The sequence below is a fragment of the Quercus suber genome, unplaced genomic scaffold (genome assembly GCF_002906115.3).
Source record: "Quercus suber isolate HL8 unplaced genomic scaffold, Cork oak 2.0 scaffold_297, whole genome shotgun sequence".
NCBI lineage: Eukaryota > Viridiplantae > Streptophyta > Magnoliopsida > Fagales > Fagaceae > Quercus > Quercus suber.
The window spans coordinates 628185-651375 of NW_027069753.1; the positions used below are offsets into that span (position 1 = coordinate 628185).

At 33.0% G+C, this 23191-nt stretch overlaps 1 protein-coding gene across 1 annotated transcript; it reads left to right on the forward strand.

The window, feature by feature from the left end:
• Window positions 1–19277: 19277 nt before the first annotated feature.
• On the forward strand, window positions 19278–22291 carry LOC112025577 (actin-7). Its single transcript, XM_024058244.2, has 5 exons — window positions 19278–19472; window positions 20402–20472; window positions 20569–20962; window positions 21049–21662; window positions 21747–22291. The coding sequence occupies exons 2-5, from the start codon at window positions 20413–20415 to the stop codon at window positions 21810–21812; spliced, it is 1134 nt and encodes a 377-aa protein (XP_023914012.1). The 5' UTR covers window positions 19278–19472; window positions 20402–20412; the 3' UTR covers window positions 21813–22291.
• The last annotated feature ends 900 nt before the right edge of the window (window positions 22292–23191 follow it).

The following is a 23191-nucleotide window of genomic DNA, read 5'->3' on the forward strand; positions in this document are numbered from 1 at the left end:
AAGCATTTTGTTTTTTTTCCAAATTTGCAATTCATCAATTCAGCAACTTGAACTTCTCTTTCCTTGGTCTTCATGAAAATAACAAGATTTACCAAATAAGAGCTGACCACCTAAACAAATCTTTCAACCCTAATAAATCTATAAAATTGATGTGTTGTCTTCCACTAAAATAGTATAATCTTAAGCTTTGCAATTATCTGATTTGATTTCATTGAGATCTTTGACAATTTTCACTACCATTTTTGGCTCATGATTTTTTTTTTTTTTTTTTGTAATCTTTATCAAATTCTCAAGAAAATCCCCATTTCCTCTTTGACTTCAAAATAATTTTCATGCAAATTATCTTCTATAAAATTTTTAACTTGTTATGGTAAAACTTGATCTTTCCAACCTTTTTATTTTCTTTAGAATTGGCATTGTATTGTTGATCCCCATACCTTTATCTTCTCTTGAAACATGAACTTAGATGTGATAATCTTGATTTTGTGGTTGATTTATAATACTTTGAATATATTCCTCTTCATATGAATTTACAGATCTATAATCAATAGACATATAGTGAACATTTGGATTGAGATTATTCTCACGGCGCGTTTTCATTTTCACGTTTTGACCTTCTTCTTCTTCTTCTTCTTCTTCTTTTTTTTTTTTTTTTTTTTTTTTTTTTTTTTTTTTTTTTTTTTTTTTTTTTTTTTTTTCAGGCATGAGAGGGAGCAAAGCGGAACTATGCGCTACTGTGCGGCTACTATTCACATGAACAGTAGCCGCATTTGTTGACTTCTGTCCATGAACAGTGCATTTGTGCACTGTTCACGGACCCACAAATTTCATTTTTTATCAACTTTTTCATTAAAAATGGGTCACACGGTACTATTTACACATTTAAAAATTATTTTGCTACAGTGTTTTCAGTTTTCAGTTTCAGCAACAATAAGTTCAATCCAAACGGACCCATAATGTAATATATCATAATAATCACGAGGAAACCATAAATTGATCAACACTTTTTTCATTCTATACTAACAATGAATTGTATCCTTACCTTGAAGCTTTCTATAAATTTGTATGTCATCGCACCATTCGACCACATCACTATCTAATTTATTAGACACAAGCCATACTTTTTCTTCCTTGCAAATCTTCTAATAATTAAATTATTCCTCCAAGTCAAGAATTCAATCAATAAAATCCAACTTACACATCTTTCCATCAAAGAATGGATTTTTGTTGTATTTTGGGATTCATCTAAAATAGATTGATTAGCATTGTTGTGGGGCAATTTCCTAGCAATAAGGTAGCGAATGCTTGTTGTAGTTCACGTAATCCTTGCAGGTTTTTTTTGGGGGGGGGGTTTCTCATATATGGAAAAATAAGGGTTTTTATTAACATGATAAATTTTTTTATTAAGGGTATACATGGTATTACATGACTTTTGCTTTTAGATCTAGCATTTATTTAAGGTAATATTTCTTTAAAAGAGTTGACGAAATTTAGAAACTGTATAGGGTAATTTGCATATTTCCAATCAATCAATGGGGACAGTGCATGGTTTTATAGTTTAGGAAGAGATTGAAGTTGACTCAATAGTTAAGGGGAAAAAGTGCAAATAACCCCCCTCCTTCCCCCTCCCCACTCCCCCCTTCCTCTTTAATAGGTAGATAATGAGAGTGGGAGAAGTAGGGTTCAAACCACAGATATAGGAAACTACAAACAAGGTGGCTACTACTATTGAATTATCACTTTAACCCGAGATGAGACGAAGGATTGATGATTCTAGAATTGGATTAAAATATTTTAGAAGCTAGAAAGTGCAACTTAAATGGAAAGCAAGATAAGAAAGCTGCCCACAGTCTAATAAGACATCCTGCATGTAGATTATGCGTAATTTTGGATCAAGGATGCACCAAACTTCTTGATTAGCATAGTTACAATCTTGTAGCAGTTGAATGAATAAAAATCTTCCAATCTTTTCATTTAAAAAAAAAAAAAATCTCTGATTATAAAGCAAAATTTGTCTTACATGGATTCACTTTAAGATTTCATCCCAAATGCCTGTGCATCTATAAGAAGGGCAACAAATTTTTTCTTGATCATTCTAAGCTGTAGCAATTAGCACTTGATAAAAATTGATTTTGGAATTTCATATTTTGTAAAGGTGATCAGTAAATGCATCACTTTTTCCCCCTGAACAACTCACAATCTGATGGATAAGTAAACAGTGATTATAAGTTTACGTGAGTACTAATCAGAAGCCGCATATCCGTATCCCATTGTAAGACGTTTACGCAAGAAGTCATTATTAAATCTTAGCTTAAAATTTACTTTTGCACTAGGACCAAAAAAAAAAAAAAAAAACTTTTGCACTGTGATTTCTCGCCATATTCATAAACCCATAATTGTTAAATCATAAAAACCCTACTTATAGACCCATTAGCAACGAAATGATGTACTTCTTAGAAGTTCAATGTCGAGCGGAAAGACATATTCAGAAGATTGAAAACCTTCCAGTGGCAGTGCCAAAAAGAGCATGGTTACTATACTTATTATTGTTAGATATATTATGGCGCAAGTAACTCAAACCAATTGTGGGCCCATATATTTGTAAAATAAGCAATTTAATATTGAATTAGTCTAAAGTTAGTTAATATTTTCTAGTATATAAATATTGGTATTGTAAACTGAAAAGCTAGAATATATAGTCATTAAGGACTTTACCATCTTAGACATAGGCCATCAGATCAAACCACATAAGTTTTTGTGTGTGCTATCTCTTTCATGTTTCTACCTATCGTCCAATCATCACACATAATCATACAACAACTTTGATGAATATATTGCATGATCTTCAGTGTATTACAATGACTACAAAAACGATGGTTGGTTATCCATCCAATTTATTATCACTAGTAGTTCCACAATGTTTGTTTATGAGTATTATTTCGACAACTTTAAAGTGTCAATTAAGAAAAGAGTAGCTGCTTTTTTTATCATGGTCTGCTACCCAAATATGGTTTGCCGCTGACAGTGCAAGGGACAATCCCATATTTTAGAAGTTTAGATTATAAAAAAAATAAAAAATAAAAAATTATTCTGTCATTATTATGACAAAAGCGCCCCTTCCCTTTTTTTTTTTCCTTTGGTACATGAAGTGGCCCTTGCCTATAGTGCTCTACGGCATGCCACCAAAGGTGACATTTCAAACCAAATAATGCAAACTTTAGATGATCTGGAATTTTTTTAAAAGTTCAAGGTAGATCCTCTTTTCCCATGCTCTCTCTAAATGCCCAAAATATATATTAGGTGCCAACCCTACAGTTCCCAACCAACTGCCCTTCAAGTTCATTGATGTATATAAAAAACATGGTTGTACTTTGGCACATGTAAGCACATGCAATAGCTTAAAGGCAGAAGGGAACTAATATATAGATGATCTGTATTTCTCCATCAACTTTATGCTACAATGGCATAAAATCTATCGATAAAGGATGCAAGTAATTAATGGGAAATTGACCCTCCTTAACATTCTTTCTTCTTCTTCTTCTTCTTCTTCTTCTTCTTCTCTCTCTCTCTCTCTCTCTCTCTCTCTCTCTCTCTCTCTCTCTCTCTCAGATACATTATAATTTGAAATCAATGATGTCTACTGATTTTATTCAATAATAATTATTTTTTATCATTAAGTTAATCCATTAATGGTTTCTTCTTTAAGTACGCAAGATTCAAGTCTAAATCATTTATTCCAAAATAAGATATTTTATCAGTTGAGATATATAACTGAAAGTTTGGAATCCTCTCAATATCTTACCTTTCCTTATGGTGATATGTTGACATAGATTATAAATTTAATGGTAAAAAGAAAATTGACAGCAAAATATGAGGTTTTTTATTTATAAAAAAATAAAATAAAATAAAAAACTCTTCTTGGCACCAATTTGATGGCTAATTTGGGTTTAAATTTGGTTTCCTAATACCACAACTCACACTGATAAAATTTAGGGTAAAAATTTTTGATAAAAAAAATTCCTAAAGTTTGGATCAATTTCAAACCCCTTGCACCATCGAGTTAGTGTTATTGACCATGAGGTTTTAGTATTTAAAAATGGCAAAATTGACAGATCCGTCTCACTTTTGTCAATAATAATATAATCAATATAAATTATTTAATAATTTAATCGATAAAATTAAAATTTTGAATTAAAAACCTACTTTTTTTTTTTTTAAGAAACATAATACTTTTACTAACCAAGAAGAGAAACAGATCAAGAACCAGTTGAGAAAAAAATTAAAAAAAAAGAAAAAGAAAAAGAAAAAAGAATAAGAAGAAGAAGAAGGAGAAAACAAACTATAAAATGTCATGACCAACGGTCTCAAAAATAAAAGGAAGAGTTTTTTCTAACTATATGATTTCGGATTTAATAAACTGGGCAGGATGTGATAGTTTATGGGTGTGGGTGCAAGCACCTGCAACCGTCCCTTTTGGGGAGTACGCCTTGGCTTAGGGTGGACCATGATGGAGGGTGTAAATGAAGTCACCACCCATTTTAGGTTAGGGGCGGTTTAATGCATTTGGGGGCCTAAAACAAAACTAACATTGAGGCCTTATATATATGTGTGTGTGTGTGTGTGTGTGTGTGTGTGACTTAAAAAAAATTAATTATTACTTAAACTCTACTATCTTGTTTTATATGCAAAATTATTACTAATTAACATGAATCATGAAAAATGTTGTGAACTTTTTTTTTTATTGTGTATTGCTTTCTTTTTCATTTTTTGAGAAGTGCTACATTCATAATATTTTTCACAACAAATTATAAGTGTTAAATTGTTACTGATTCTAATATGAACCTACTACTAGAATTATTTTTTTCATCAATAACGGCCTATAACAATTTGTTACTTAGAATTTTTTGTAAAAATGTTGTGAACGTAGCATTTTTCTCTCTTTTTTTCTTGTCTTTCATTTGTTTAAAAATATTTTATTTTATTTGTTTAGGTGACCGCATCAACTGCATCTATTGTAGGGCCAGCACTAGTTTAGGTCTAGGAACCATAAATATAGCACCCTTGTGGAAGGATTGATCTTTATTAGAGTATATGTCTGGAGTTTAGGTATGGGGATGGGAAGGTGTTAAGCACCCAACCCCATCCAACCCATGAGTTAGCCTCCACTCATTGTGTTCCAAATCTTAATCTCGTTAAAGACAAATTTAACAATTCTAACTCATACACACACTAACAAGCATCTAAAAGTAAACAATATGGCATAATAATCCCCAAGCCTAGCATTCATCTACCATGGCATTTAAACATACATCACCAAAGGCAGAAAAATTTCAAGGTAGATCTGAACAAAAAGATCTAAACATACAAACATCAAAACTCATGGTATTCAACCAAGCATTTTAGACAACTTATATTCAAACACTTGAATGCATGTTCATACGTTCTATGCATGAATTGCATCGCTTACCTCACTGTAATTCTACACCTATGCATCAATGCATGTTCAAATTCATATGCATGTCCATAGTATTCAAATAATCTAAAACCCTAATAAGCATTAAAAGGATAAAATAAAACAAAACAAAAAGACAGATACTTAAAGATATGAAAATTAGGTTAAACAAAGGCTAAACATATAAAAGAAAATAAAGAAAAACCAAATAGAAGTGAATCAAGGTTTCTAGGCATAAGTATGTGTACGCATACATAGGTATGTGTGCGCATCCCAACTGTATGCATATGCATACATAGAGCATGCGCACACATACACGCCCAAAATCCTAACCCAAAAAACAAAGAAAGCAGGGAAATCTAACGACCTAGTATGCATCTAACATAAACACGAAGTAAACCTAAACTAAACAAGCATGTTATAAACACATAAACATATATACAAACAACAAAAACAAAGAAAAAAGTGAAGAGCCAAAGTTAGAACCTTTACCTCAACACTAGAACTCTTTAGAGCTTGATTTTGATCGTTTCCCTTAGTCAATCTATTCATAACCAAATCAAAATAGGTTAGAAAACTTTAGAACTAAAAGACCAAGATCAAAAATGTCTCAACTAAATAAAATTTGACTTTAGAATGTTTTGTGAAAAACTCTCTCTTTGATTCACTATTTTCTAGTGAATCTTGCCCTTTTTCTGTCTATTTTCTCCTTGTTTGAAAAAGTACATTTTATGGCTTTTTATAGTGGTAAAATAGGGGTGTGTTGTGGCTCCTAGACGATGTGAGATTCGTTTCAAACCAAAATTAAGTGCAAAAAACTTTCCTTACATAGTTTCTGGAACCTTAGCTACGTATGCATGCTCGTGCATGCGTGCGCATGCCATAAGCTTTCCAGACAATGTATGTTCATTACAAACCAGAATTAAGTGCAAAAAGCTTTCTTTACATAGTTTTTGAAACCCTAGCTGTGTATGCATGCCTGTGCATGCGAGCGCATGCCACAAGCATGTGTACGCATGGCTTGAGTGTGCATATGCATACGCGTGTATGTGTGCTTAGGGTTTTCTGCAACCTTTCTTTTCCAAAAAATAGTTTATTTCTTCCAAAAATAAGTTTATATGTTCCATAAATATTTCCTCAAGTCAATTTTCATCCGATAAGGCCCTAAAGTAACCTTCAATCTTAGAGAACTTCCATCATTGGGGAATAGGGGCTCGAGTTGTAAGAGATACAAAATGAGGTGTCTACAATAGGCAGCATGGTTTGCTTCTTTCCCTACATGAATAAAAGACTATGGCCCTAAGGAAAGTTGCTTCTACTTTCGTATCTTCAATCACTAAATCATTCTCCACTATCACATTGTGAAAACAAGTTTCTGCTGCAAAGCACACTCCTTTTCTCACTACCAAAGCTTCAATGGTGTCCACATTACAGACTTTGGGAAGTATTTCTGAGAAAGCAACAATTACATCCCCATTCCAATCTCTAATTACTGATCCAATGCCACCTCGTTGAGGCTCTTTAAAGAAAGCGTCATCCACATTGAGCTTGTACCAGCCTTGGAGAGGTGCCTTCCATTTCCATTCTTTTTTTATTTTTGATATCCTGTTGCAGATTTGTTTTTAATTGATTGGAAATCTACCGATTGGTAAAAAAAAAAAATTATTTCTCTGTAATCTTCATACCATTTTATTTCTCTCTTATCGTAATACTATTGGCCACAATCAACCTTCACCAAAGACCCATTAACCAACCTACACAATCCATCAAATTCCAAACAATGTTGATACTGAACTGGCCATATCAAAGGCAAAATAGTAATCACATCAACCTATGCAACTCATTAGTGCTTCAATTAGGCAAACCATAAAACTCGACCCCATTTTGGTTACTTCTATACAATTCCAGGTCTTGTTCAACAAATCTATGATGTTCACATCGTGAAGATTCATTGATGGAGATTGATCATTGTCCTTGGAAATTTTTGCTCAATCTTTTCTCATACAATTGTGATGCTTAACTCTCTCTCTCTCTCTCTCATACACACAAACACAACAACAATAGTTCATTATCTTGATAAAATTGTATATCTATCAAAACCTAGATCAATGAGAGAGAGAAGTTCTCTGTTTGGTTAGTGTTTGGTGTTTATTGATGGTCATTTTCACGAAAGAATTCTACATGTCTAGTGCAAGATAAACCTAGCTATTTTTTGTCCAATTTAATGTATTTTGTAACATTTTAGCTTCCAATTAACATTAATTACATCAATCACTCGTTGAATAATTAATGTTTGATCATCTAATTAATCAGGTGTGTGCAACCTTACCATAAGTTGAAGTCCTAGCCAATCGAATTATGATGCATCATTAATTTCAAATTGATTATAATTATATCCAATCGGAATTAATTTTTTATAATCACATATAGTCAAACTTAATTCATGATAGAGCATTTTGACCATTAAAATTTGATTTGGTGATAACTTTTAATCGGATGGTCTGTTAAGGCTTGTGACCGGTCGTTTCAATTATTACAACATTAAGATCACTTTGATGATATGACATTAGCGATCTAAGTCATCTAATGGCCCAAATTAAGATGCTATCTCTGAGTGTGAAATTACTCTTTTTCATAATCACATATAGTCGAACTTAATTTGTGAGAGAGCATCTTGGCCATTAAAACTTGATTTGACAATAATTTTCAATTGGATGGTCTAATCAAGGCTCTTGATTAGTCGTTTTGATTGTTACAACATTAAGATCACTTTAATGATATGACATTAACGATCCAACAACCCGAATTAAGATGTTATCTCCGAGTGTGAAATTACTCTTTTACCCTCCATGTGAGGTTAAATATGACTTGCAAACTGGGGTGTCAATACTCAAGTTTCTTTCACTTTTATTTTTCTCCTCTTAGTCCTCAGGACTTTCTCATCTTAATAGTCTCTCCTCTTAACCCTCAACTCCCTTTCTCCTCTCAAATCTCTCTCATCTCAACTCTCAAAGACCTATATATATATATATATATATATAAAGGCTTGTTTTTGTTAGATCTCTTTCATCCAATTTCAGACCTTCTGCCACCACTGGGTTTGGGTCTTGAAAACTAGTGGGTTGTTTGTGCTGCTGGCTCAAGGTTTGGGTTATGGGTTGATTTTTTGTTGATGGTTTGGTTTATGGGTTGATTTTCTGTTCATGGTTTGATTTTGGGATGGGTTTTCTGATGAGTTTGGGTTTATTTTGAATTAGGTTTGTGATGAATTTTTTTATGGGTTTAGCCCATTTAGGTTAATTTTAAGTTGATTTTTTGTTTATTTTGAATAAGTTTTGTGTTTAGATTACCAATTGTTATTATGGGTTGTGGACTTGTGGCGGTGGTGGTTGGGTGGTGCTAGGCTGTGGTGGTAGGTAGACATTTATTTTGGCTTCTTCTGCTTATGGATGTTGAAGAGAGAGAGAGAGATTGATAAGAATGAGAGGTGAGAGAAAAAATATATTTTTTTTAAAAATAAAATACAAAATTATAGTAACTGTGTATATTTACATGGTTATTGTAATAAAAATATAAATATACAATGTTAAAGCATTTGCAATGGTGGAGGCAAAATGCTAAAATGTTATTTTTAGCACCACAATATACAAAAAATGTGCTACATTAGTGGTGGTATAGGTAAAAGTTTTAACTACTAGCTACAATGCACATCCATCTATAATTATGCATTGTAGCTCAAATGTTAAAACCGAATAATATATTTTATTCTCCCTCCCATTAAAATAATATTTATTTCTTTTCTTTTCTCTCTTTTTTTTTTTTTTTTTTTCCTATTCCCGATTCAATCATTCTCTTCATATTCTCACCCAAGCTCTCTCTTTGGTCAGCCATGTTCGTTCCTTCTTGCCGACCCAAGCCCCATTGCCACTGTCTTCGATCAGCCATCTTCAGTCAAACCATCTTTGTTCCTACTCACCAACCCAAGCCATCTTTAGTCAGCCATCTTCGTTCCTTTTCACTGACATATGTATAGAGCATTTCTAGATGCACCGTGAGACCGATCAAAGAAGAAGCGAGGCAGAGGTGTGTGCACTGTGTAGTGCTGTTAGGTTGGGTGTGGGTTTGTGTGGTTAGGTTGTATTGATTGTGTGGTGTGGGTTTTGGCGATGGTTTCCATGGCTATGGTGGTGGTTGTGGTTGTTGTTTATTGTAGTGGATATATTATTTTAATGTATTGAATGCTAAAATAAAACCATTGATATTGGGTATTTTGTAAAGTAAAGTGGTAAAATAGATAAAGTAGCTTTTTGTGGTGCCAAAAGCTAAAATTTTTGGCCCCACCAATGCTGATGCTCTTATAGATGGATTGATATGGGTAGTTTTTGAGGAAAAAAAAAATGTAAATTTGACACTTTTCTATTGTACACTTACTAATGTGAGTGCTCTTATACTATTGCGACTAAACCAATTTCCTAAAAATGTACTATTGTGACTTGGTTGTTCTATTGTAAGAACAAAGTTTATCTTCAAACTAGTTTGGAGATAAACTTTTCAAACTTCTCATATTTTTTTGTGAATTTTGAAAATCTAACCGTTGAATTTTATGTTCCTTATGCTCTTAACATACGTATCAAATTTCATTCAAATTGGATGTTATTTACTATTTGATCAACAACTTATTTTTTATATATAACTTTAAATCACAAAAACTTGAAATTATAACATTTATTTGATGACATAGCAATTGATCTTTGATCTTCTTGAAATTTTGTAAGTATTAAAAATATAATAAGAACATGTAATCTAACAGTTAGATTTTCAAAATTCACACTCAATATAAAGATATATGATGAGTTCGTAGGGTTTCTCTCTAAACTAGTTTGGAGAGAAACTTTGTTCTTATCGTAAACACCTACTGTGTTAACTATAAACTAGTTGTGAAAAATCTAGATTCGAACCCCAAGGGCTTGTTGGTAAGAACATTTTTGTTTTTGTTTTCAAATCAACGTGAAAACAATTTTTAAAAAATTGGATTGGAAAACTAGTTTTAGGGAACTCATAATGCAAAAATGTATATTTGGCACCATTTTTCTAAAATAGTTTTTTAAGAATTGAAAACAAAAAATTTGGTGTTTGATACGAGGATGAGTTTTTAAGAAAAAATTTAAAACTTTCAAAATATTTACCATAGGGTTTTTCAAAATAAATGTTTATAAAAACTATACTTTGGAAAATTTATTGTAAAAATTGTATTCTAGAAACACATATTAAACACAAGATTTAAAAGTGAGGCCCACCATTTTCACGTTTTAAAAGCAAAAACCAAGAGGTTTAGGCTTGTTTGATTTGCGTTGAGATTGTATTCATTTTCTATTTTCATTTTCTGCACTTATTTTATGTACTTTTAATCTATTTTTTTTGTTTGGTATCATTTTCTGCTTTGTCTTCCCCTTCACTTTTTTTTATGACAACTGCCAACAAATGAGTACAAGTTAGTGATGGTGGAATCCACAGATTTTATTTTATTTTTATTTTTAATGAAAATTTCATTGTATTCATTTTCAAGAAAATGAAAACACTAAAAAGTTGCATTCAGGTTTTGTATTCAAATCCTTTTTTTTTTTTTTTTTATACTAAAAATGAAAATTGAATACAAATACAAAGTCAAACAAGGTTTTTAGTGGTGAGTCCTACAAAAAACTGAAAATGAATACAAAATACACCCTTTTTTTGCTCAAACCAAACAGGCTCTTAAAATTCCAGTACCCAAATTGCCCGAACAACTAGCAACCAACAAGAAAACCTACAAGTCCAATACCCAAATTGCCATGAACCACCAATTTCTACCCAAGCCATGTATAATTGCAAGCTTATAACTCTAAGAAAACCACTATATCATACCCAAAACTCACCATAGCCATAGACCATGTCAGTGGCCTCGATGTTGTGATAAAATTTGTAAGATCTTCCCTAAGCAATGTTGTGATCATTGTTGTCAAGTCCAGAACATATCATTGTTCCCAACTATGTCTCCTCATTCCCTTTGTTAATGTGTGTCTGTGACTCAATCTTAGCATGAACCTTTCGTCTCTCGCTCGACTCCAACCCCATTAGAGGCCCATGTGATCTCACACTTGATGGATGCAAAGGGAAACTTGAAAGGAGAAAAGGAATGGGAAAAAAAAAAAGGAAAGACTAAAAAGAAAGAGAAAAGGGGGATAATGCAAATATTAAGGGATATTGATTTGAGACATGAAAAAGATGTTTTCTTAGAATACTATGAAAAATAAGACGAAGAGGAGGGATTTTTTATTCTCATACATATGGTGTGTGTGTGTGTGTTTTTTTTTGTTTAATTATGGATAGAGGTAAGTAAAGAGATCATTTTTAAACTATGGTTAGATAAAGTGCAACGAACCACAAAAGAATAATGTGTAATTATCCCAAATTAAAAAGAAAATTAATTACGACTAAAAAACGAAGAAGTTGTTTGTTTTGCCTTCACTTTAAAAATTCTACCCTCACACCATGTTGAACTCTGATCAAATTAAAAAAAAAAAAAAAAAAAAAAAAAATTCTATCCTCACACCATTTAAAAAGTATTGGTGCACGAACTCCTATTAAATTATACACTTAAAAAAAAATAAATAAATAAAAAAGTGTTCTTGATGGTCCCTTTAACATACGACTGTGAAGCAATAAGGCAATCATATTTATTTCTTTTTCCTCTCTAATGTCATAAGAATTCTAATGCTTAAAACTCCAGGCCCCATCTTTTTTTCTTTATGGGAATCCAGACCCCATCTTTGTTGGGCAAAGAAGCGTTCCGGTACTTACTATAAGGCCGATAACGAATCTATTGTCTTTAAAGTTTTTCTTTAATTTCATACATTAGTTTAGTCATGATAATTCACAAATTTTAGTTTACTCATTACAATTAAGAATACCTTTGCTCGAAAAAAAAAGAGATAGTGCTAATTAAAATTACAGTAGTAGTTATTTAAATTATTTTTCATATATATTTCATTTATGCTTTCATTTTACTTTAGAGCAAATTACAACTTACCCACTTATGATTTTTCTGAAATTTAAGTTGCCTATCTACTGTTTAAAATTTGATACTTTACCCACCTGAAATTTGACCAAAATTTAAGTTGTCTATCTGTGGTTTGAAATCTCATTATGCAAATATTCCGTTGGATTCTTTTTGATTATATTTGATCTTGTATGTTTATTTTTTTGTGTTTTTGGAGGAGAGAAATATAAAAGTAAAGTAAAATCACATATTTAGCCATGTTTTTAACAGATGTGGGTTAAAGAAATCTAACCGAACTAACTCCAAGTGGGTAAAATGTCAATTTCAAACAACAGGTAGACAACTTAAATTTTGGCCAAACCATGAGCGGGTATATTGTAATTTGCTCTTTATTTTATCATTTAATTTTAATTGATACATCACACAACACATCATTGAGCTTAAGCCCATGACTTTATTGTCTTATTAAGGGAAAGTAAAAGTGTCATTTCCTTCATGTAATAACGGATATTATTCGGGTCATTTTGGGTTAAACTGGTGGATTAAATTAAATGGGTTTTTTTTTTTTTTAAAAAAAGAAAATATTAAATGGGTTAGATGGGTAATAAATATTTAATTTATATATTAGCCTTATCACACGTGCTTTGCATGTGCGATGAGACTTTTTTTATTTATTTTAAGTTTAGTGCAATTTTTCAATTTGAATTTATCTAGTGTTAGTGAGGTTATAGAGGAAGAGATTTTTAAAAAGATAAAATTTAGGATTTGAAATTGAGTAAACTGATGGATTTAGTGTGTGCTAGTTTTAAGGAAAAAAAATGTATTAAATGTGCGTGAGATATATTTAAATAAAGAGTGTGAATTTTTAGGAAAAAAATTTCTTTGGTAGTTTTTGTTTTTTTTAATTTTTTTTTAATTTTGTTGAATTACAATTTTAACCATATTTTTTATTTTTTAAGAATAAGGATTATCTAATTAAATTAGGGGTACTTTTGACATTTTTTGAAACCATAACTAACTCTTTGAATCCTCTTAATATATAGACATAAACGGGTCATAAATGAATAATTGTGTAATTATGTACAACTCACTTATTTGCCACCCCCACATTACAGCTTATTAATAAAAAATTTATTTATTTATAGTATGATGGGATAGTTGTCTCAAAAATTATAGTTGGTTAAGTAAAATATGATTTTTTTTTCCTTTAAAAAAATAAAATATGATTTTGGTTTATAGTTAATTATGTGTTATATTTTAATTTGTCATTTTTTTGGGAGAAATATTATAATTTGTCCTTAAACTATGAATTTAAATTTATACCCTTTTTTGGGATATAAAGGCTTGAAGTTTTGAAAATATCTTTATCTTAACCTATTGTTCGAATGACAATAGTTAATGTTACAAATATTTGTGTACAAATGTTCTAATAAATAAAAAAAACAGATTTTTTTTTTTTTTGAGAGAGAATTTCCACCTATGATGTCCGCCCTTAATTATAGCTTTTTTTCATTAGACTAAAGCATTAATCGGTTTTTGTTGTAGGTGGAGACTAAATTATAGATCTTTTATTTAACCATCAGAAACTTTACCAGCTAAGCTAACTTATATTACTTTCACAATCAAAACATACAAAAAAGAGATAAATTTTATATGATATAAAATAATAAAATAAATGAATCATTATAGTTCTTGGCGTATATTCAACATGTTTCCCATTAAAAAAAAAAAAAAAAACTCGTTGCATAATATTTCATTTATTTTAATTTTAAATTGTTATAATAGTGGGAAACTTTTTTTTTTTTAAGTAAATAGTGAGGGAGACTTGAACATTAAGATGTCATTTGGTATGGGGTAATATTTTAAGATTCTTGAGAATGTTTAGTTGCAAATTGTACAGGAGAATTAAATGTTTGAAATGGAGTGTATCTAAATTCCCACTCAATCCAATTTTGTAGGGATGTAGATTTCTTTCAAAACAAGTGGGTACCCACATTCCTAGGCCTATAGAAAGTTTATATATATATATATATATATATATATATATTGTAGGGACACAATTTGGTTCCTAAGCCCAAAAGATAATAGGAACTAGGCCCAAAGAGCCCAATACAATAAATTTGTAGAGAGTGGGTTGGAAAACTAGGATCTAATGAGTTGGATAACAATTATAGTTAATCTAGATGGCAAGAAAGCAAAGAAAAACTAGTTTTACCCGAAGAAAATCGTCCTCAACACAATCCGAGGAGATCAGTTCTTGTATATATTTATTTTGGATTTGATTACAAGTCTAGTTCCTATTGTTACAATGTTTTTCCCTTTCAATTCTTCGATCCTACTCATTCAAGGGCTTCTTTCTCTCTTATACTATCCTCTTCCTTCCATCTTCACCTTCCACGTGTAGATCAAGTTGCTGGCTTTTATCCTTGTTCCATCAGCACCTTCCTAAAGTCTCTGGGAATAGCTATAAGGCTGAAAATCACTGTTCAGGTATTACTTACACATTAATGCGATCAAAGAGTTAGCTGCATGGCATTTAATGCGGTGATAGCAGCATTTCCTCAGATATTTCTTACCTTCCCATGTCTCGTTACTTCTTGATACTTATCCTTAATAGTGGAATTGCCCGGAACGTTACTCTTGATGGCAGGTCAACCCTTTTGATCTCTGTACCGTTACAACTGAGGAGGAATTTGTCCTCGGACCACCTTCCTGAACTCTTATGACCAGTCACTTTCCACTATTTACTAGCCTGCACTTCTACATCAATGTTCCCTTGTCCTTGGACTACTAAGTGTCCTCGGACAGGGCTCATGGCCCAATATACATTTCTGGGCCTATCTTCCCTACATATATATATATATATATAGATAATTATACCTATTCCTTCATTCCTTTAACTAATAGGAAAAAACATATTTATCTATTTTTTAAAGTAATGATCAAGAATTAAAAGAAAACAGATTTTTATTAACAAAGCATGATGTTGTGATTGCCATGAAAAAAATAATTTAAAAAATAAATTTTGTATTATTTATGTCATTGAAGAATGTTTGAATTTAATTTTAGTGAATTGTTTATATTTTTATTTAATTTTATTTAGTTGGAAGATGATTAAAGAGAAATGACTTGATATTGTGTTAATAAATATAAAATATGTTAGGAAAAATAAATAATTCTTATAAAATTCTTAGGAATAAATCTAACATAAGAATGTCATATTCTTGGAAATCTTAGTAGATTCCTAATCAAACCAAACATAAAATTATTTACATTTCCCGGCATCACATTCTTACAAATCTGAATGCCGGAAGTAATGCAAATTCCTTCAAACCAAATGCCCCCTAATTCTTCTTATAAGTGAGACCAAGCAATGCTACTAAATTACAAGACTCTTAGGAACATAATATGTCATATTGATATTATAAAAATGTGTATGAAAAATGTTTCTGTCATGAGGGCCTTCTCATCAAGTTAATTAAACTAGCATTTGGGTAAAAATAAAAATAAACTCCAACAAAAAACACATGCATTACCCTCAATACTTTAGCATAACACACAACAAATTAAAAATAACTCAATACCTTTATTGGGTTACTATTCATTAACAGGCTAAATAATTTTTAATTTTATCTCTCTCTCTCTCTAAAACCATGGTTGTGGACCTTGTGGTGGAGGATTAGTGATCAAAGTCCATAAAGCTTGTAGATCGGAGCAATGCCACCATCACCATGCTTTATCTAAAACCATGGTTGTGGACCTTGTGGTGGAGGATTAGTGATCAAAGTCCATAAAGCTTGTAGATCGGAGCAATGCCACCATCACCATGCTTTTCTTCCTATGTCAAAGTCCACAAAGTTCTCTCTCTCTCTCTCTCTCTCTTCTCTCTCTCTCTCTCTCTCTCTCTCTCTCTCTCTCTCAGAGATTGCAATCCATAGAGCTTGAAGAAATCATGTAGGTTGCCACAACGAAATTATCATTGCTACCCTCTTCTTCCTTCAAAATATTAATGACACCGTGATTTGATGGTTGACTTTAATGTTTGATGTTAGATTTAAGTGAGTTGATTTGAATTTTAGAATATTCTTCCCTTCTCTTATTTGAAAGTTTTAATGGAGGGAAAGTTTAAGTGAGAGGGAATGAAATTAGATTTAATGAATTTTTTACTAAAACTCCCAAAATACCCCTATATATTCAACCATTTGTTTTAAATTAAGGGTCTAATAGTTATATTGTCATAAAATGATTCTGTTTCGTTCCCTCTGTGTTACTTTCAAACAAGATTACTTATATTCCATTAATTTTAAAATATCCAATCAAGGTTACTTAATTCTATTCAATTACAGATAATTAAAGAGGAAGAACATAATATTTAAATAGAAATAATAAAGTATTGAGTTAATGTAGTTGTCGGTGAATAATAAATGGGTTAAACTATCAAAAGTGACTAAGGGGTTGTTTGGTTTTTATATTTCCATCACCCATAACTCAAAATATGTGGGTCCCATAGCTGAGAAGTCTGTTTGGCATTGTTTCCAATTTTTGTTTCCATCACTCAATTCTTTGATTTTTGAGTGATGAGTTATGGAAATTGAAAACACATTTTAGGTGTTTTTAGTTTTCAAAACTCAATTTTCAATGGAATTTTTGTAATTAAACACACACTGAGGGACCCACGGTCAGAGTAACAGCCGCAACTTAAATTTTTTTTTTTTTCATGCTTAGTTTGGTCTGGTCTTCTTCATCTTTTTTTTTTTTTTCTTCTTTTCTTTCCTTTTCACATTAGGTTTTTGGGTTTGGTTGCATTTTTTTTCTTTTTCCGTTCCTTTTCACTGGGTTTCTAGGTTCTTTTTTTTTTCTTCACTTCTCACAATCTTTTCTCTAACACACTAACACACAAACCCACGAACCCACAAACTTTTTCATCCACAAAAAAAAAAAAAAAAAAAAAAAAAGAAGCTGATTTCAAAGACTCCATTCTAATCCAAATCCACACAAAAATAACCAAATTATCAATTATTAAGCTATAATACAAGTGGGTTTTTGTTGAAAGCTCCAGTGCCGTCGTTCACCGAAAACCCTAGAAAATCAGCAGAAAATAGCACTGAAAATGGAAAAGAAAAGGAGTTGGATCAGAGAACCAATCATAACCATGAGCTTCCTCTCTCTTGCCTTTTATTTTCTCATTTATTGATTTTGTTTTAGCTTAAACCTTAATCTTGTTTTTGTGTGCTTTCTCTTCAGCTAAGCACCAATAGAGGTAAACACAAGCACCAAAAAAAGAAAGCAATAAAGCGCAAGCAATAGAGACAAAGAAAGGGGCAAGAACAACAACAGAAAAAACAGAGCACAACCAACAGAAAAAAACAAAGGGGAGAGGCAAAGAAAAAAACAGAGCACAACCATGGCCTTGGGTGATGGTGGAGATCGGTGTCGCAGGTCCAGACCATGATTTCTATTGCTGGGTTTGTGGAGGGGGTTGGGAGAAAAAAAAGGGGAAAATGAAGAGAAAATCACAGAAAAACATAGGGAGAAAAGCAAGGGAAAAATGAAGAGAAAATTAAAAAAAAAAAAAAACGAAGGGGAAAGGCAGAGAAAGACGAGAGTAAGGGGGAAAAGAAAAAAAGGAAAGAGGAAAGTCCTATGGCATGGGTTAGTGTCTGGGTCTCATTTTTTGATTGAAATCATAACTGAGTGATATGTGTCAAACGAGTGGGTGTAGGAAATTGGGGTATTTTAAGTGATGAGTGATAAATGATGAGTGATGAGTAATGAGTGATGAGTGACGAAAATTGAGTGAAGAGTTTTGAGTGATAAAAAAAGAAAAAATCAAATAGCCCCTAAATTTGGTTAAATATGCATTGATATTCATATTTATTGAGTCTTAGGTAAATACTCTAAATAATGGTAGATGGTGTTTTTTTAATTTTTAATTTTATAGAAATTAGGGTCCGTCTGGTAGCAATGTTTAAGTATTGTTGTTCAGTTTTCAGTGTTGTGAAATTACGTATTTGAGTGTTATAGAAATATGTGTCAGAAGTGTTAATGTTGTTTAAACACTAAAAATTCATCACAAAAAATGAAAGGTAAGGCCAATATCAAAAAAAATTTAATTATTGAGGAATTAAATTAAATTATTATAGTTTAGAATTATCCCTCAAAAGAAAAAAAAAATAGTTTAGAATGGAACTGAAAATCGAACATTGTAGTAACTAGTAACTCAAAACCCAAATTGCAATTTTGAATTTGAAAAAGTTTGAGAGTTTTAGCGGAAAACTCATGGGGTCCACCAAGCCAAGCCGATCAAGCTGCACCTCTCAAAGCTCGGCGCCTGATGTGATAACTATTTATTTATTTATTTTTACTGTATCTCCTTAACAAGGAGAGTGAGGGAGTGAGCAGTGACTGAGAGAGTGAAAGTGAGAGATTAAAGAGGAACAGAAATGCTGAACACGACCCGATCCGACCCGACCCGAGCGGGCCGCACGTAGTTCCTACTTACACGCCGAAGCTGACGTGGCAAAGATCCTGGAATACAAATCCAACGGCGTAAAATAAAATGAAAAACGTGAAGCCAAATCAAAAACGAAAAAACAATCGAAATGTTGGGGGTGAAAACTTTGAAAGCAAAAGGCTGTCAGCCAGGTCACCCTATCTTTTCTCGTGGTGCAAATGATTCCTCTTTCCTCTTCACTCCTCTCCCTCATTTAAAAAAATTAAATATTTGGTCCTAAATATTTCATTTCCTTTTCAAATTCATCCCTCTCTTACCTATATATATTCACTCATTTTCTAGATCAATCTTCCTATTATTCTCATTCTCCAACAATTTTCACATCTCACCCTCTCTCTCTCTCTCTTTGCTTTCAACTCTCACACTCTCTCACACACAGAGAAAGCCTAGCCTTCGACTTCGGAGGTTGGCTTGCTCTTCTTTCGATCTTCGTTTTCCTCTCTCTCCGTCGTCGCTTTTCGTTATCTAAGGTGAGTTTGCTCCGATCCGAAGTGTTATTTTTGTTTTCACTCTTGTTATATTGTTAGATTTAGCTTTGTTTATGGATTACGACCGTTCGATCTGATTTTGACCTCGATCGGTTTATGTACGATTTGATTTTTGTGTGTTGAAGTTTGGTGTTTCTTAGATTGTGTGAATAGATCCGTTTGTTTGCTGAAATTGAGTTAGATTGCTGTGGATTTGTTACTGATCTAGGGTTTTAGTTTAGTTTTTTGAAGTTTTTTATGCTTGTTGACTTGAGATCTAAGAGTTTGGAAAGCTTGCGATTCCATTTTTGGTTGAAATTGAAATATAGCCTCTTGTATGGGTCGACTATTTCTGCGATTGATGCATTTCGGCAGTGTTGCTTGGTTTGACTGTCTGATCTGGTTTTTACCTGTCTAGATCTCTGTACGTTTTGATCATCAAGATTGATTTTAATCTGACTCTTCATTCAATAGTTAAGTTGTATTTTGTTTCAACTGCAATTTCGTATAGTGATGGAAAAACAAACAATAATTTTGATGATTTTTGAAACAAGGAAGCAAAAATATGAGCATCGTTTTCACCGTTTTTGCCAATATTTTTCAACTAAGAGGTTTAGATCCATTGGATTTTAGTTGTGTATATATTCAACTAAAAGTCTAGGAAGTTTCTAGTAAGAAGATAAAGTAAGAATGCTAAGTAGTTTTCCACTGAGGGATTTGTAATCTCTTGTTTGCTTAAAATGTATAGCACTGTAGGTGTTATTTCTGATATTGGATAAGATGTTTTGTTTCTGAATGGAAATGAATAATTTTGGATGCAATGGAAGATTTTTTTTTTTGGCTATGTACAGTGTGCTGGTAGTTGAGTATCTATGGATTGTCATTATTATGTTGTACTTTATGATAATTTTAACTGTGTACATTACATGTAGGTTTGTAAAAAATGGCCGATGCTGAGGATATCCAGCCCCTCGTTTGCGACAATGGAACTGGAATGGTGAAGGTTAGTCAATTCGTTTCGTACTTCTTACAAAGGCCAAGATTTGTTATTATTTTTTAAAGTATTTGGGAAATCTTCTAATGCATGCTTGGTTTACAGGCTGGATTTGCTGGTGATGATGCTCCCAGGGCAGTGTTCCCCAGTATTGTGGGCCGACCCCGACACACTGGTGTCATGGTTGGTATGGGGCAGAAGGATGCCTATGTGGGTGATGAAGCCCAATCCAAGAGGGGTATTCTTACTTTGAAATATCCTATTGAGCACGGTATTGTCAGTAATTGGGATGACATGGAAAAGATCTGGCATCACACATTCTACAATGAGCTTCGTGTTGCTCCTGAAGAGCACCCAGTGCTTCTCACTGAGGCTCCTCTCAACCCCAAGGCCAACAGGGAAAAGATGACTCAAATCATGTTTGAGACCTTCAATGTGCCTGCAATGTATGTTGCTATCCAGGCTGTTCTCTCTCTTTATGCCAGTGGTCGTACAACTGGTTAGTATCAGTCACTATTTCAGCCTGAATTTCATACACTTGTCATCATATCAGACCAACCCTAAATTGGCTTCTCATTGTAACAGGTATTGTGCTGGACTCTGGTGATGGTGTGAGTCACACTGTGCCTATCTATGAAGGGTATGCCCTCCCACATGCCATCCTCCGTCTGGACCTTGCTGGTCGTGATCTCACAGATGCTTTGATGAAGATTCTCACCGAGAGAGGGTACATGTTCACCACCACTGCTGAGCGGGAAATTGTGCGTGACATGAAGGAGAAGCTTGCATATGTTGCCCTTGACTATGAGCAGGAACTTGAGACTGCCAAGAGCAGCTCCTCCGTAGAGAAGAACTACGAGCTGCCTGATGGGCAAGTCATCACAATTGGAGCTGAGAGATTCCGTTGCCCAGAAGTCCTCTTCCAGCCATCTCTCATCGGAATGGAAGCTGCTGGAATTCACGAGACCACCTACAACTCTATCATGAAGTGTGATGTGGATATCAGAAAGGATCTCTATGGAAACATTGTTCTTAGCGGTGGTTCAACCATGTTCCCTGGTATTGCTGACCGGATGAGCAAGGAGATCACTGCACTTGCCCCAAGCAGCATGAAGATTAAGGTTGTGGCACCACCAGAGAGGAAGTACAGTGTCTGGATCGGAGGATCAATCCTTGCATCCCTCAGCACCTTCCAGCAGGTGAATTGCCTTTCACCATTGTTAGTTTCATTTTTGCATGTTGTTTCGTTCAAGACTGACATGCTTTGTTCTGTGTTGAATTAGATGTGGATTTCCAAGGGTGAGTACGACGAGAGTGGTCCATCCATTGTTCACAGGAAGTGCTTCTAAATTTTACAACAGTGCTTTGATGGTGAGTTTTATTTCCATTTAGTTGGCTTTTCGTGTCATGTGTCATGTGAACTCGATTTGGTTGACGAGGAGAAGTGTTGGGGTAGTATCACTGAAGGAGGGTATGATATTTTGATCTTGTTGTATCGAATCAAAGCTTTTCATCTGCGCGTGAGAGGCTTGTAATTGTCCTCTGGATGTGGTTCGCACAAAATTGGTCCTCAAAGTCCTTGCTCACCTTGCATTATCTGTGGTTCAACCATGTCCTTTTTAGTAGGATGTTTGTAGCAGGAGTGATTGTGCTGCTTTTTTCCCTTTTAATTTTTTTTTCCTCTTTCCATATTTGATGGTTTTTTTTTCCCTGGGAACATTAATGTTAATAGCTATTGTATGAGAAAATTTTATGCTAGTGTCAGTTTGCGGTCATAAACTTTCTATGAAAATTATATTTAATTACTGGCTTGAAAGCTTGTGAAGTATCTTTCGCACTCTGTGCATTTGGCATGTTGTTGTATTTTTGTTCTCGGTAAGTGTAATTTTTATCTTGGCATGCTTATCCGCTTCAAAATAGTTGGCAATCTAACCTTATGCCGTTTTAAAATTGCCCCTCATTTAATTTGCTAATAAGTAGTATATGTATAAAGAATCGGCCATCGCTTTGTATCATTGGAGCTGGAGGAATATCAATAGTTAAAAAGAATCTAAACTTTGAAATTCGCGTATATATATATATATATATATACTGGTATCTCCTGTCTTGTTGGTTTTATTATTTCTGAACGGGTGCTTTAATGAAGGCTGCATTTTAAATTGCTTCCGTCGTGGTTGTTGGTACTATTCAGTGGCAAGTCTGATAGGAAATTTTTTGTCCCTGGTGGCTGGTCCTGTTCGACAAAGTCCTAAATTCCGTAAATATTGGTAGTTTCTGAAGAGATTTTAAACTCAGTTAGTAGTTGATAACATCGCAAGGGGCTGGTAAAAATGATATTTTGTTGAAAACGAATTTTACATTGTTGAGTTAGTAGGTTTATATGAATATAAGAAATTGACTCTCAAATGAGCCAATTACTGACCACTAATTATTCATCATTAATAACTTACAAATCAGATGTGTGGAATTTATTGCCAATTTAGGTGTATTTGATATATTGGTCAAAAAGCATTTTTCATTATATGTTATAATGTAACCACTGAAAAAAGAGAGACGGTTGTATGTATTCTCTCTTTGTGGGCTGGCATCGTGCGGTGGTTTAAAGCTTTGAAATAAGCCTCCTACCGCTCAAGTAAAAGGGGGAAGAAAATTTGAATCATGCGACAAGTTTGCCAAATGTGGCTTTTGAATGAAAGTGCTAATAATTAATATATTAGGGAAGCAAAGA

Bases quoted from the DNA above. Each gene is read 5' to 3' on its own strand.
- LOC112025577 (XM_024058244.2), top strand. From the start codon at position 20,413: ATGGCCGATGCTGAGGATATCCAGCCCCTCGTTTGCGACAATGGAACT. The intron at 20,473-20,568 runs GTTAGTCAATTC...CTTGGTTTACAG, and splicing joins ATGGAACTGGAATGGTGAAG to GCTGGATTTGCTGGTGATGA. The intron at 21,663-21,746 runs GTGAATTGCCTT...GTGTTGAATTAG, and splicing joins CCCTCAGCACCTTCCAGCAG to ATGTGGATTTCCAAGGGTGA.